General features: G+C 37.6%; 1 protein-coding gene and 1 long non-coding RNA gene across 6 annotated transcripts in view; one reads left to right on the top strand and one right to left on the bottom strand.

Annotated features, from left to right (window-relative positions):
* NEK11 (NIMA related kinase 11) overlaps positions 1 to 14745 on the top strand; it is an 85469-nt gene that overhangs the window by 5201 nt on the left and 65523 nt on the right. For 4 of the 5 annotated variants that reach the window (XM_064671751.1, XM_064671743.1, XM_064671733.1 and 1 more), the window contains exon 3: positions 11644 to 11809. In XM_064671751.1, the coding sequence (XP_064527821.1) occupies positions 11644 to 11809 (166 nt within the window). Of the gene's footprint in view, positions 1 to 11643; positions 11810 to 14745 lie in introns of those variants that run through there. The other variant, XM_064671767.1, reaches the window with a different exon arrangement.
* The window catches only part of LOC135422543 (uncharacterized), a 54117-nt gene continuing 53906 nt past the window's right edge, over positions 14535 to 14745 (bottom strand). The window contains exon 3 of the long non-coding RNA XR_010434521.1: positions 14535 to 14706. This is a non-coding gene — a long non-coding RNA (uncharacterized LOC135422543). The remainder of the gene's footprint in view (positions 14707 to 14745) is intronic.

Genomic DNA, 14745 nt, shown 5'->3' with positions numbered 1-14745 from the left:
GAATGAAAATATAGGTGGCTATGGCTCTTACTCTTTAAAAAGAGCAAGTGCTTAATACAGCTCTGAAGGCATTTTGACAGAACAAACCCCAAACAGTGCAATTGTGACCTCGGCAGAATTAGAAGTCTATTTTTATTGTTTTAGTGATGATCTAGAACGTGTTGAGACAAATATTATGTACAGCATGAACTCAGCCACAGACAGTTTCCTGAAAATTGCTCTAGTCTAAAGCACTGTGAATAGGAAGAAATAAAAAGAATAGGAATAAATAATAAGGAAACAAATTCCCAAGAAAGGTGACATCTTGGATATTGGTACAGAAGCCATTCAGGGATATCTTTTCAGTTTTCCATTAGTGCAACATCTACAGAATAAGCTAAGGCAGAGACTAACAATGGTTATCATGTAATTTCATATATGCTCAGCAAAGCTTTTGCATGATTCTAGAAATAGTTTTGGGTCATGCCTTGTACTTTGCTACCCCTCTAGGATCATACCTGTAGTGAGCAAGTTGCTTCATCTGGAAGGGAGAGAGGATTGATTTTTTGGGGTATGCCTCAAGTTAACAGACTTACTTCACATATAGCTCAGCTGCTCAGGCCAGCAATGCCCACCTCTCTAAGAAGTACATGCCTGCTTCATGCTTATCTCCAGTTCTGTGTATGGATGGGATTACTGACTTCCCGACTGTCTAAGCCAAGAAAATCCCTAGTCATACAACACATCTTGTGTCGAGGAATTCTGTTTTCCTTTAGAAAATAATGGTTGCAAGTCCTTGTATATTCTCAAATGTGCTTGCTTAGTTCCTGATCCTGTGTAAGTTTAGTGAACAATAGGTTTTCTGTTTGTATTGATTGTGTTTATGTTTTTCCAAGGTATATTTCCAAGTATTTTTAGGGACAGGAAGATGGTGAAGGGTCAAGAGGGGGAGTTGTATGAGGAGTGGCTGAGATCACTTCGTTTGTTCAACCTGGAGAAGAGACTGGGGAGAACTCATTGCAGTCTACAACTTTTTTATGAGGGGAAGCAGAGGGGCAGACACTGATCTCTTTGCTGTGGTGACCAGTGACAGGACCCAAGGGAATGCCATGAAACGGTGTCATTGGGGGGGTTGGATTGGATATTAGGAAAAGGTTCTTCCCTCAGAGAGTCGTTGAACACTGGAAGAGGCTCCCTAGGGAAGTGGTCATAGCACCAAGCCTGCCAGAGTTCAAGAACTATTTGGACAGTGCTCTCAGATACATGGTGTGATTCTCAGGGCTATTCTGTGCAGAGCCAGGAGTTGCACAAGATGACCCTTGTGGGTCCCTTCCAGCTTAGGATATTCTATGATTCAATATTATCCATGGTAGAGAGGGAGAAAACCAAACCAGTGATTAGTATTCTGGATTGAGATGGTGCCACCTTGGGGTTATTTCAGACTGGCTGTTAGATTTAAGGATTGCGATTACCTCATTTTGAGGTATCTGCTTAGTGTAGATGTGATTAATAACTTTTCAGAGTTTCACAACAATTTCCTAATAAGAAAAGTGTAAGGTTTTCATTTCAGATTTATGGCTAGGGAAGATGACTTCTGTCTTCCATGTTTGTGTACTAGGTTATTCTTCCACTGAACATCTTCTACAAGAGCTTTTGATCCCATTGGGATGATTCTCATAGAATATGATAGAGGGTTAAATATGTCAGAAGTCCCTGCAACTTGAAAACAGACAGCAGAGTAGAGACCAAAATTAATGCCCTCAAAAGAGAAGGGCCAGAACCTGGGAGGGTCTTCACTGTGAATGAAGTTTCTCATGTACTAGACAATCTACACAGGAGAGAGATTATCAATTTTCCCCAGTTTTGGAAGAAACTATAGTCAGAATTTATATCGTCTTAGACCCTAAATTCAGTTAGATACAAGAGACACATCTGTACAAAAGCAAGCTGCTTAGTTCCAGTTTACACAGGATGCCTTGGTTTGTGTATTATTTGATATTTATTTGTTTCTAAACATCATGGACCTAGACCTACACAAAATAGTTAGATTACTTAATTTGTGTAGAGAAAGTAGCAGGATTGTACCAGCATTTTTACAACAAACAGTAGTCCCTGCAGGCGCTTCTATCCCAGTCCCCCTGAGTAGCTTATCAGCTAATTCTTACAGGTAATTATGGTTAAATCTTAAAGAGATTTAAGTTCAGCAGTAATCTTGAAGGACAGTGCCATCACTTAGAGATAATGAATGTCCTAATCAATTGTGCCAAGGGAAGCTCTGGGTTAAGTTCTGCTAATTCATAACCTTGTATGGGCAAGCAGCTGAAGTACACAGTAGGCAATAGGGACTTCTCGTTCATAAATATTCACAAGGTACTTACGCGTCCCTGTGGTGGAAAGCACACGCTGACAAGTGCCAAACTCCCTGGACTGCTCTACTGTGTGGTAACTGTGGGGTGTCAGCTCAACTTCTGCATCTGACTTGCATTAGAGCGTTAATCCAGACTCATGCTATGATTCCTTGGAAACTGTGCACTTAGCTGAATAATTCATCATGTGACTTTCAATTATTTATGACTTCTTATAACAAATGAAATAAAATCTAAAGGTGGAAGGGATTTGTAACTTATGAATATCCAAGCAACAATCAGCAGATTGCTGTGTTGTCAGATTCTTGTGTTTGCTGCCTGTTTGCTTCTCTGAAGGTATTCCAAGGGAATGGTCATTCGCTACTGAATTGATTAAAACAGTAGCAAATTACTCCCTGCCAGTTTGTCATGTGCATGTTCATCTAATTGCACTGCTTTCCTTTTTTCTTCTCCCTCATTTAATAACAAAAACTAGAAATTAAAACTGGAATCCATCCGGACATCTTAGATTTGTAAATAGATATTCATGATCTCCTTGAAAACTAATCAAAGGTGCGTTTCCTGTAGGACCCTCTTTGATTGCAGCTAATTTTTAAATAAGCTTTTCTTAGCAAACCATCCCTTGCTTCAGCCACACGTCCTGTGCTGCTTCGTGTAGGGTCAGCTGCTGTGCGTCAGCAGAGCTGCCATGGCTGCTGAGGTGTACAGTCATGCTTGGCCCCAAATAAGAGATGATAATAGCACTGACAGAGAGGCCTTGTGGATTTAGCTAGAGCAGTTTGAGGAATTAGCCTTCATGAGCTTTCCACTTGAGTGGCCAAGCGTGACTTTAATATTCTGTGAGCAATGCTGTGGGAGTCAAGACTTAGAGCTAAGTGTCCAAGTCCTTGCTGAAACCTCTGTAGCAGTGGCTGATGCACTTGTGTCTGATTTTAAGACTACACCTGCAAATGGAGGTTGCCAGGGAGTGAAACTGTAAATGTTTTGTTTCAAGATTAGCAGGTGGTTCTAGATATGGCCACAGTTGTTTCAGATAATTTCTAGTGCAGACCGATACTGGTTCAGAGACAAGTTTGATAACCCCAGATTCATCCAAAGCAGATCTCTAGTCCCTACCTCCTGCGTCACTGTCAGTGCCCAGCTTTTCCTGCACAGTAGAGCTCCTCCAGGCTTTCAGACCCTGGAGTGAAGGACCTGCAGTCCTGCCTTGCAGTGGGACTGTGACAGTGCCGAAGTACAACATGGTGCAGAAGGCAGGAGCTGCTGTTAGAGCCCACAACAGTTCTGCATTCCTCTCTCCAGTAAAGCTGTGCTTTTACACAGCTATCACAAAACCACAGAAACATACACACACCTTCATCTTTGCATAGGAATGTTCTGCTAAAATTGGTAGCAGAATTTATCATTGCAACACATAGGAGTCCAAGAAATGGACTATCTCACCCTGGGATGATTTATTTAGAGCTCAGGGTAAGAAAGTTTGGAAATTTCTTGTGCTATATGAACCTCCAGTGGGGGCTGCAGGGTAGCTTGGCACTGGAGCACAGATACAAGATTTTACCCTGCCCATGCTGGGGATGGATTTGGCAATTTAAAGCCACAACCATGCTGTAGTCCTTTGCACAGGCAATTACTTTGTTAAAATTTCTAGTTCCCTCATTATCAAAAAGCATAAAACCTGACATTCTGTGGCTTCTTTGAAATCAAAAGGTGATTATTGGAACATGTCGAGACCCTTTGCTCAGCTTGTGTAACACGGATGTCTGTGAAATCCTCTGCAGCAATGTCTAATACAAGTTTTACATCTGCTTAGTCATCTTTATGAACTTTGGTTGTATTGTTCTTGGGTTTTCTTTTCTCTTTTTTCTTTTTTTTTTTTTTTTTTTTTTTTTTAACTACTCTCCTTCTAGTATACCTTTTTTTGACTGAGTAGCCTACTTTTTCATTTTCATTGGGATTTGTCCATTTGACTGGGGTGGATTCTAACTAGGAATTTAATATATGTGAGTGGGAGGCAGAGTGCCTTAAAGGAAATTTTACTTGAGTTTACAATAAATCTCATTCCTCACAGAGCTGAGCTCCGGGGAGCTCAGTGCTCCAGCACTCAAAACATTCTGATCTGATGTGCAGGCAGTGAGTGGTGCTGATGGTTGTGTTCATTGTTTCAAAAAATTGTTTACAAGTAGCGCTTTCATTTCGGTGGAGAGTTGTGCTTAAGGCATTATTGGTGAATTACCTTTCTTTGAGGTGAATGGCAGAGAAAGAATTTAATGATTTTGTAATTAAGCAAATGCCTTGAGATCACTTCTGTCTCATTCATTTTGTTGAAACTGATGTTTAGTTTTTATGCATTTGTAAGCTTGCTTTAATAAGAAAATGGAGAGGTGCAATATTATTACTTTGGATTGAACTGTGGCCACCTACCTAAAAGATACAGCATGTTATTGAAATATTTGAATATGACTGTCTACTGTATCTTCTCACAAGTTAACCTTGTTGGCAAGGTGTTTTCTTTTGTCAGCATCAAGGATGTTGTAACTTCTTCCATGCAGAGTGAGCCTCCAGTTCTTTGTTGCATTCAGTACATTGTAATGAAAAAACTGATGCAGTGAGGGGAATTGTGGATTTGCTGGACAGTCAGTGAATTTTTCCCTATTTTTTTTCTATGTTCTTTGGGTTATACTTATGTGATGTATTAGCAAATATAATTCCTAGTTCACTGTTTCTCTTAACATCAGTGATGTGTCCTTCATGTGTTCTAAAATAACTTTTCAATATTGCTGGTTAGTTGCTTCATTTTTGAATTGCACGTTTCACTGATAATTAAGATCACAGTATCATACTCGGGAGGGCTAAAAAGTATTAAAATATTTTTATCTAATGGTGGATGTTATATATGCAGTTATTTTCCTCAGCATTGCTTGATTCCCTTTGCCTTTGATTGTAGACTATTAAGTAACATGCTTTTGTAAAGCTATAAACTGTGCTTTTATCTTTTTCTTCCCTCCCCTCAAGTACTATAGATACTTGAATGCATATCAGAAATAAACATTGAAGGAGATGACTGATGGAAAGAGACGTAGGAAAAGTGCATTTTCTCATTAAAGTTGCAGCAGTTAGTATTTATATTACTTATGGGGATTAGTTCCACTGAAGGGACAATACAGTTGACATAAATATCCTTGCAACATTGAAAGGAACATAATTCTGCTTGCAAATATATTTAAATTCACAAAAGAACCAATTGAATTTTACATTAGGAAATGTTTTAGTTTAATTTCTATGGAATGCATTCTTGCAGTGACTATTAGTATGTCTGGTTTCCCTTCATAACTCCTGTTATTCAAAATAACCTGTTTTCTGTGAACTGATGAATATAGATCAGTTGATATGAAGGCCTTTCTACAAAATTTCCAATTACAACTAATTTAAAAATTCAAACTAGTTCCAATAGAAGGAAGATTGTTTTTGGCAGATGCTGTAGCCCAAGGCTGCAAGAAGAATTACAACATGGCAATCGTGAGACATTTAATTATATTAAAATGATTGAAAACAAAATGCTGCATCCAGTCTTTAGTTCTGTAATGGTGTCTCCTTTTTCTTTTTTTTTTTTTTTTGTAGGGGAACATTAATTAGAAGAGGGTAGTGAATAGTGAAGTGTATGGGTAATGAAATCGCAATGGAGAAACGCCTGGTTTAGATGATTTGATGTTTGATGGAATTAAGTCTTCAAAGATAAAGAAAACAAACAAATTATTTAGTCCTTGTCAGATTTCTCTCTAAAATTCCACTTACGTTAGTGGCAGCATGATACTTATTTACATTCTTGAACAAAGCTAAACTGTAGAAAAAAGGTTGAATGAACAGTAGATGGTGATAATGCAACATGTAAAAATAAAGTATTGCTAAAAATAAGTATATTCACAGTCAGTACCTCATAATAATTTTTAATAATTCTCCTGTTTAGACACAAATTTCTTCAGTTCAATCACAGTCTCTTAGTATGTGATTTCGAGCTGAAACATATGAATAGGCTATAAATTTATTTACATTTTATTTTTCCATTTCTTTCTAGGAAAAAAAATATTTAGGTTTCAAAAATGTGTCTTTGGATGAAAATTCATCCTTTGTTAATAAATGTTCACTTTTATTCTGTTACTTTTAATCGATGTAGATGGCAAGCCAAAGATTTTTTTCCAACATTGTCACATGGTTGACCAAAAATAGTTAAAAGTATGCTCCTTTGTATATATGAGACTTTACTAAGTGCAGAAGAAAATGATATAAGCTCTATTCCTTGAAGCTAAATTATTTCAACAGCATTGTCTTTCGTGTTCCAGAAAATATATTCTACATTTATTTGGGATACTAATTAGGAACTGTTAATTTTCAAATAACCATAAACTGTTTTCATCATGACCTGGCCTGTTCAGTGTCGGTGCATATGTTAGAGCATTTGAAAATTTGGCATCTTGAAAAATATTTTTAAGTGCTGTAATTGTGACTTGATGATGGAAAAGTGAATCATCCATTTCACCTGCAAATTTAAGAAATCTCATTGCCGTTCAAAGATATTTAAGCATGGTTAAATTAGTTAAAGTGCTTATTCAGAAAATGAAATTATATTTAATCCATCTACATATATTACAGTGCTTATATAGTGATTGAATTCTTAGTGGTTAACTCAGGGATTAGTTCTCAATGTTTATTAATATTCATGAATGACATGAATAGGCTGTTTTGGAGTTGCTGACCACTTTTATGGCTTCACTAGTAAATCAATAATGTTCAGGGGGATGACAGAAGAAGCATTTGATTAATCCTAAGCAATACTTAGGATTGAAATGGGTTTATGCCTTACTAATAAATCCATAGTGGGCAAGGGAATGATAAAAGGAATCCAAGATTTGATTTTAGAAGTTATGTAGTAATACTGAGGTTTGAAATGTTTTGGTTAATGAGTAAACATATATATGTAAGGAGGAATACCAAACAACACTCATCATTTGCTTTTCATTGGAAGTGTGGTAATCTTCTTGATTTTCCCGCAGAAACCAAGTGCTGTTAATTTACTTTGAGTCTTTCTTTCCTTAGCTAAAACCAAGTATTCTTCTCAGTAGGACTGATTTGTGTATGGTGACTTTTTGTATTTCACGGTTTCACCAGCTTCTTCTTTCTCAAGCAGATAGATATATGTCTTCAAACTGTCTGAGCATGCAGATACTGGTGTTCCAAATAGGATGGGTAAACTATAAAGAATGACTATTTGAATTTTTGTTGCTAAGCTGTAAACTGTGGGAAAGCCAGTCCCTGACACCAGGGAGAGAAATCTGATAAGATTACCAGTAACAGAATAGCTGTATGTATGTATGATGGGTAAGGATCAGCTGAAAATTGCGGTGGAACTAGAAGACCAACTTAAGCGAGCAAAGTAGATTCCAGTAAACAGGGTGATATTTCAAATCAGTAAAGTATCTTAATTGTAAATAAAAGCTGGATGTGCAAAAGTGCAAACATGAGAGGTCTGAAAGGAAACATGAGGAAACTATAGCACCTGACAGCAGGCTAGTTACTTTATATAAGGATATCCCATGTGCACAGTGGAATGTCAAATCAGAGGAATCCTGCAATATCAAGATGTAAACTGTACAGAAAGGAGAGTTTCAGCTGGGTATAAGCATGACTATGTATCAAAAAATAGATTCTAATAATATAATATTTCAGTGTGGAAGTTATAAAAAGAAATCTAAAATTATTGTTTTAGAACTACACTGTTGTCCGTAACATGCAAATATCATCAACTGTGTGATATTCTAGAAAGCAGCTGACTGAGAAGCAGTAATGATGGGTGACTGCATCTTGTCTGTAGGCAGATGGTGTCTTTGTTACCAAATTTCCCAAACAGTTTCAGTACTGTGGAGCTTATTGTGCAGACCTTTTGTGTGAAGGGTGTCGCCTCTTCTTCATTTTGGTCCCCATTTGTAGCGCTATACCTTCTCTGTTTGCTCTTTGATAAGTAGAATTGAAGACATCGTTGATTAGACAGGCACTCCTTTAATTTTATTGTTTATGACCAATTTCAGATCCAGCTACAGGCCCAGTGAGAGGTGATGCGTTTTTACAGCATTGCACCTGGTCCTTGTTCTGAGGAGTTACCAGGGTGAAGAGGTAACCCTGCAAGTGTCAGCATGGATAGAAATACAGTACACAGTTATGGGTGATGTCACAATTCTCCACATTGGCAACTCAGAAATAATAAATTAAATGAAATTGTAATTAACTGCAATTAACTGAACAACTACCTGTGTAAAATGAAGTTTATGTTTAATTATAAATTAATTTTGATCATATATTCCTAGATCACACCTTCTCTGTAGTATATTATCAGACCTATTTATTAATGACATTAAAAGAGTTATATTTCTTGTACTTCCTTATCAGCAAGCAAATATACCTAGTCAATAATTCATGTTGCAGTTTACTCAATAAACTGGGAAATGCTGTCTTTTCAGAATTGCATCTGATCCAATAAACCAAATCATATAATAATAAAGTATGTCATCGATGTAAACAAATACCAGATGGGTTGTAAAACATTTAATTTTAGATCAGTGCAAATAGACTGAGATAAACACTGCTGTGGTGCATTGTCAGTCACTAGTAAAGCTGAAAAAGGGATTCCCACTGTGTGTCCCTATTCTGAAGGATTCCACCTTCATGTTTGTTTTTCTCTTGCTTTAAGTGTTTGACACTTGTTCTCTTTAGCCCCATTTGCTCCCTGTTAGCACGCTTTCAGACCAAGTGTGCTGCCATGGCTGCTTTTCAAAGCGTGACAATACAAGCCAGCAAGGGTTTGCTGGTGAAAGTAGATCTTCCCAGAGAAGGTGCTCGCAGAGAACGTCTGTGAGGCGGCTGAGGCAGGGGCACTGTGGAGGCTGGGCTGCTGCTTTGTGTAATTTGGGAAGTGGGCTTATCTCTTGTGGTATTTTCTCACTCTGAAGGGATGAATGTTGTTACCTGTGCCAGAATCAGCTTCCTTCAGTATGGATGTACATAGATTTTTACTCCTAAGATGCAAATGCATTCACTACAAGACTCTTTCAGTTGTGGTCAGTTCAAGATGAAGTTCCAAGCGTGTCTGCATTATTGAATTGCAAGGCTATGTTTTTTTCCACACAGTTAAAATCCAAAGGCTGTTTTTCTGTATTTAAGATATCTGCTAGCATTTCTATAATAAAGTTTTCTAATTGTGTGTTCCCTGACATTTTATCTCTAGGGACATGGTTTAGTGGTAGATTGGCAGTGTGAGGTTTGTGGTTGGACTCAATGTTCTTAAAGGTTATTTCCAACCTAAACAGCTCTATGATCTGTATATGTGTCTGTATTCTGTATTAATTTATAATAATAAATAAATTTAAATTTAAATTTTGAAGTGTATTTGCTAAAATATTATCAAAAGCTTTGCAGAAAGCATGAAGTCTTGTTATATTCTTCATATTAAATGCACTAAAATCAAACCTTACCTAAATACAGAAACATTACACACATATACCACTGCAGATATACTTAATCTCGATTGCACGACAGAAACTTTCTTTCTAGATGAAAATGTCTTCCAACTGTAGATATGAATTAGAATTATGTAGCAGAAAACTAATACCTTATTTACCAGAAGTGTATTTTCTTGATTTCTTCTTTTGGGAATTAATTTAAATAAAAAAACACTTGTCATCTTGTCTGACAGCTGATGACAGCATCAAAATCACTGAGTGATTTTGATGACAAGTTATTCCTACACATCACCACATCAGGCTTTTATTGCTCTCTTGGGTACACAAGAAACTTGTATTAGGTGGTGTTTAACAAGGACTCATTTAGTTTGTCAGTTCTGTGACACAATTTATATGAAGGAAGGGGTAATGTTCCCATGTCAGCTAAGATGAGAAGATTGCATAGATGTTGTCTGTCTGCATAGAATGAAGCTTGTCTGTGGAGATGCAAACAAATCAAAGGGCATGTTTTTTCATCACAATTCCAAATGGGGATTAGGCAAGTTTATGTAAAAATTCATGCATTGTTAGTCAGAAACTGATTGTTCAGATTTAGGAAGAAATTTTCTTATGAAGAAATACAGCTTTTTTTTTTTTCCCTTAAATCAAGTGAGTTACTGTAGTTTTATCGCTGTCATGTTTAACTACAGTGACTTTCCAACCATGTAGTATTGAATAGGGAAATTTCTAAAAGCACCGTGAAGACTTCCCTTCAGTGAAACTTACCTTTCACGTATTCAAAAGTTTTTGGAAATTCATCACTTTGTTTCAGTAAAAAAACCCCACGATATTTTCTGATAGAATCCAACGTTGGCTTCAGACAAAGTCCAGTAATCCATTCCTCAGCAACTGGTAAAGTAAATGGGAATGGGGGGTGTTCTGTGGCCATTTTTAAACATTTTATCAGGAAGATCTCAGCAAAATATGCATTCTCACAGTGCCCTGCACTGAGGGTTTTTTCCCAAGTCAAGTTGGCAGTAAACTGCTCTACTCCAGGTTCTGTATCAAGCCAAGTCTGAACTACAAATTTTCCTGTGGCACACTCATATCTTAAAGTTGAAGAATATGAAAAATCCCTAGATTTTTACAGCCTTTTCCAGGGGATTTAGGGCTTCCCTAAACAAACGTTAAATACTAAAGAAGTAGAGTTCACTGAAACAGTAAATTAGATTCCAGCCACAAATCCAGGTTTGCGCTTTTCACTTAGGTATTTAGGTGAACAGACTGATCTTTAGAAAAAAAATTGACATCCTGAGTTTATCACCGTAAAAACAGTCACAAAAATACTATTCTGTGTGATTTTTCTCATGCCTCCATGAAGAGACTTTTGCAGAAGCTGCAAAAGAAGTTTCTTGCTACTCATTATTTCATATATGAGTCTTGAACATATGCTCTGAGTGGGTTTGAAATCACTTAGATTTGATTTTTTATTTATGTTTATTATTGTGCAGTAATCCATAGCACTGAAAACATGTCATAAAGTAAACTGTGCAGTAGGGAATTAGTGGGAGAAATATTTCAAAACAGTATTTTTAATATGTTGCTTTATCTCTATGATGACTGGCATATTTACTTGATTTGTAATGCATTCTCTTTGTTTACCTATATTTGCCTCATCATCTTGTATTGCCAGGTATTTCGTTAATGTTATTATTTTGCACTTGAAGAAATTATGATGGGATTTTTAACAGTACGTGGTTTTGTATTTTTCTGGTTTTATTAATGTAAATATTTCTTTTTTCCTCTAGAAAAGTCCTAAAGGAAATCTCTGTTGGAGACCTAAAGCCTAATGAAACAGTTGAAGCAAATCTGGAAGCACAACTACTCTCCAAATTAGACCATCCAGCCATTGTCAAATTTTATGCAAGCTTTGTGGAGCGAGATAGTTTCTGCATCATCACTGAATATTGTGAGGTGAGACTCGAAAATTTGACAAAATCTGGCAATTAAGGTAGGGTCTTCTAAGAAACCATTTTAAAAAATGTTTTAGTTTGAATTTTAGGCTTTATTTGTTACTTATGGTATCACCTGCTTCTTGTTAGGTGTATTTCAGATAAGCAATGTCAGGCACTGAAGTGAGACTCATAGCTCGTAGAAAAACAAACCAGAGAAGAGCAAATAGGTAATTTTAAGTCTAAGTTCATTTTGTGTGTTATAATCAGTATTACAAGGAAGACTTAAATGAAGATATGTTACACATCTGTGGGAGAACTCAGAAAGGTTGTATCACGTGTACTACTTATAGGTAAGAGGATGAGATTGGGAGTTTGGGGGCATGGTATGAAATGTGATATAAATGAGGAAGGGAAAACCCACTTGTCATTTGGGGTGATTACAAGAAACTTAAGCTTGATCACATGGATGATGAGATTGGTAGCAACATTGGCTTTATGAAATCATAGAACCATAGAATCAATTGGGTTGGAAAAGACCTCCAAGATCATCGAGTCCAACCCTTGGTCCAAATCCAGTCCATTTACTAGATCATGGCACTCAGTGCCACGTCCAATCTGCGTTTAAAAATCTCCAGGGATGGTGAATCCACCACCTCTCTGGGCAGCCCATTCCAATGCCTGATCACTCTCTCTGTAAAGAATTTTCTCCTGATATCCAACTTAAATTTCCCCTGGCGGAGCTTAAGCCCGTGCCCCCTTGTCCTATTGCTGAGTGCCTGAGAGAAGAGACCAACCCCCACCTGGCTAGAACTTCCCTTCAGGTAGTTATAAACGGTGATGAGGTCACCTCTGAGCCTCCTCTTCTCCAGGCTAAACAACCCCAGCTCCCTCAGCCTCTCCCCATAGGACTTATGCTCCAGTCCCTTCACCAGCCTTGTTGCTCTTCTCTGGACCCGCTCCAGCACCTCAATATCCTTTCTGAACTGAGGGGCCCAGAACTGGACACAATACTCAAGGTGTGGCCTCACCAACGCAGAGTACAGGGGAAGGATCACTTCCCTGCTCCTGCTGGCCACGCTATTTTTGATACAGGACAAGATCCCATTGGCCTTCTTGGCCACCTGGGCACACTGTTGGCTCATGTTCAGCTTCCTGTCAATTAGTACCCCCAGGTCCCTTTCTGCCTGGCTGCTCTCCAGCCACTCTGTGCCCAGCCTGTAGCGCTGCATGGAAAAATAGTGTAAGTCAAAGACCAGAATGTAGTGGATAAAACAAATATTAAACCAGGATGTATTACAGTATTGTTACTATTCATTTTTTAACTCCAGCATTTGGTTTAAAAACATATTGCTGAAATCTGTCTTAAGGCTTTAAAATAAGAATTTAAACATATTTAAGCCAGCTTTTTAGGAGTTTATGTAAAACAAGTGCCTACTTTGTATTAAATATAGATGTGTTCTTCAAAAACATAAATCTGTCATACATTAAGTGATCTTTTATGAAACTGTGAAGCAAACTCTTCAGTTGTGCTCTGCTAGACATGCTGAAATGCTTTGGAAGCTAATGATCTTTATGCTACTGGATTGCCTGTTCACAAATCAGACTTGACTTAACTAATCACGTTTCTTCAAGAACTTGGCTTTGGTGAGAATAATTAAACAAGTAAGGTTCCTGACAGTTATTTCTTCCTTAGAAACTTTGTTTGATGACAGTAAGATGCCTGTTTATTGCTGGGATTTTAAAAATTTAAATCTGAAATGTTCAATTCTGTGGTGCGATCTGAATATTTGTTTAATATTATTTTAACACCCATGCAGAAGCTCTTTGTGTCATTCCCTGAATGTCTGACAGCTGAGGCTTGAGAGTATTGTCAACTCTTTGAGGAAATCCGGAGCTCAGAGCTGAAGGATTATTCTAACTGTCCAGCTATTCCCATACACTCATCATTATCTCTCTACCAACGGTACAAAGTGGCCCAACACCAGATAAGTTGAACATGTAGGAATAAAGGAGCCTATTTCAGCAGCATTATGTGGCTTTTGTCCACTGATTTTCCTCTCTTTTTTTTTTTTTTGTTGTTCATGCAGAATAAAGTTATAGGTGAATAAAAAAGAGCATGATAGCAATCACTAGAGTAGTCACAACCATCACTCCTCGGAGGTTTGGGTTTTCATTCAGGCAGTATAAACTACCCTGCATGAAAACCTTTTGGTACTGCGTTACCCTGGGATCTGGGAATCATATACTAAACACATGAGAATGTATTAGAGCAAGTCAAATGAAGGAGGGGGAAATAGATTCACTGGCTATGCACTGAATCTCTTCAGTTTTGAGTCTGCTGGGTCAGGTCAGAATGATATTTGGTACAATAGGATGCGCTTCTGACTTTTTCCAAAAGGACACATTGTGTGGTATGATTGCATTTAAGCAATTACAATATATTTCATCAAGTGTTCAGGCAAGGAAGGTATAAAGCAAAGCTGCAAACAGTGCTATGAAGTTTCTTTCCTATTTTAGTGGGAGTATTTTCAGGAGGTATACTTTTGTATTTGCTTACCTATAACCTGCCTTTGTATGTGGTGGGATTTGGGTCTTTTGACCTAAAAGATGCCTGGTTAAACCATGCATAAATTGAGAATGAGAAAAACGTTTTGCTACATGATGTTGTTTGGAAGTCTAGTGCATTCAGTTTCTTGTGCATAGAATAATTACCAGATTGGCAGTAATTGGTACTCTTGGGCAAACTCAAAACAAAGAACAGACATTAAGTTGGCATGGAAACAGAACTGCCCTCTGAGCCTTACTCCACTTTCTCCAAAGTACTGTGACTTACTCATTAGCCAGGGTAATTTCTTCATTCTTGCATGAGTAGCATAGAGTGAGCCTCCAATGCAGCTGCCCCATGCTATACTTGTCCTGTGAAAGAAAAAAAAAAGACAACATTGGACTGCATTG

This window comes from Pseudopipra pipra, chromosome 1 (assembly GCF_036250125.1).
Source record: "Pseudopipra pipra isolate bDixPip1 chromosome 1, bDixPip1.hap1, whole genome shotgun sequence".
NCBI classification, from domain to species: Eukaryota; Metazoa; Chordata; class Aves; order Passeriformes; family Pipridae; genus Pseudopipra; species Pseudopipra pipra.
The sequence above is the reverse complement of the archived record's forward strand: the minus strand, read 5'-3'. Positions and strand labels throughout refer to the sequence as shown.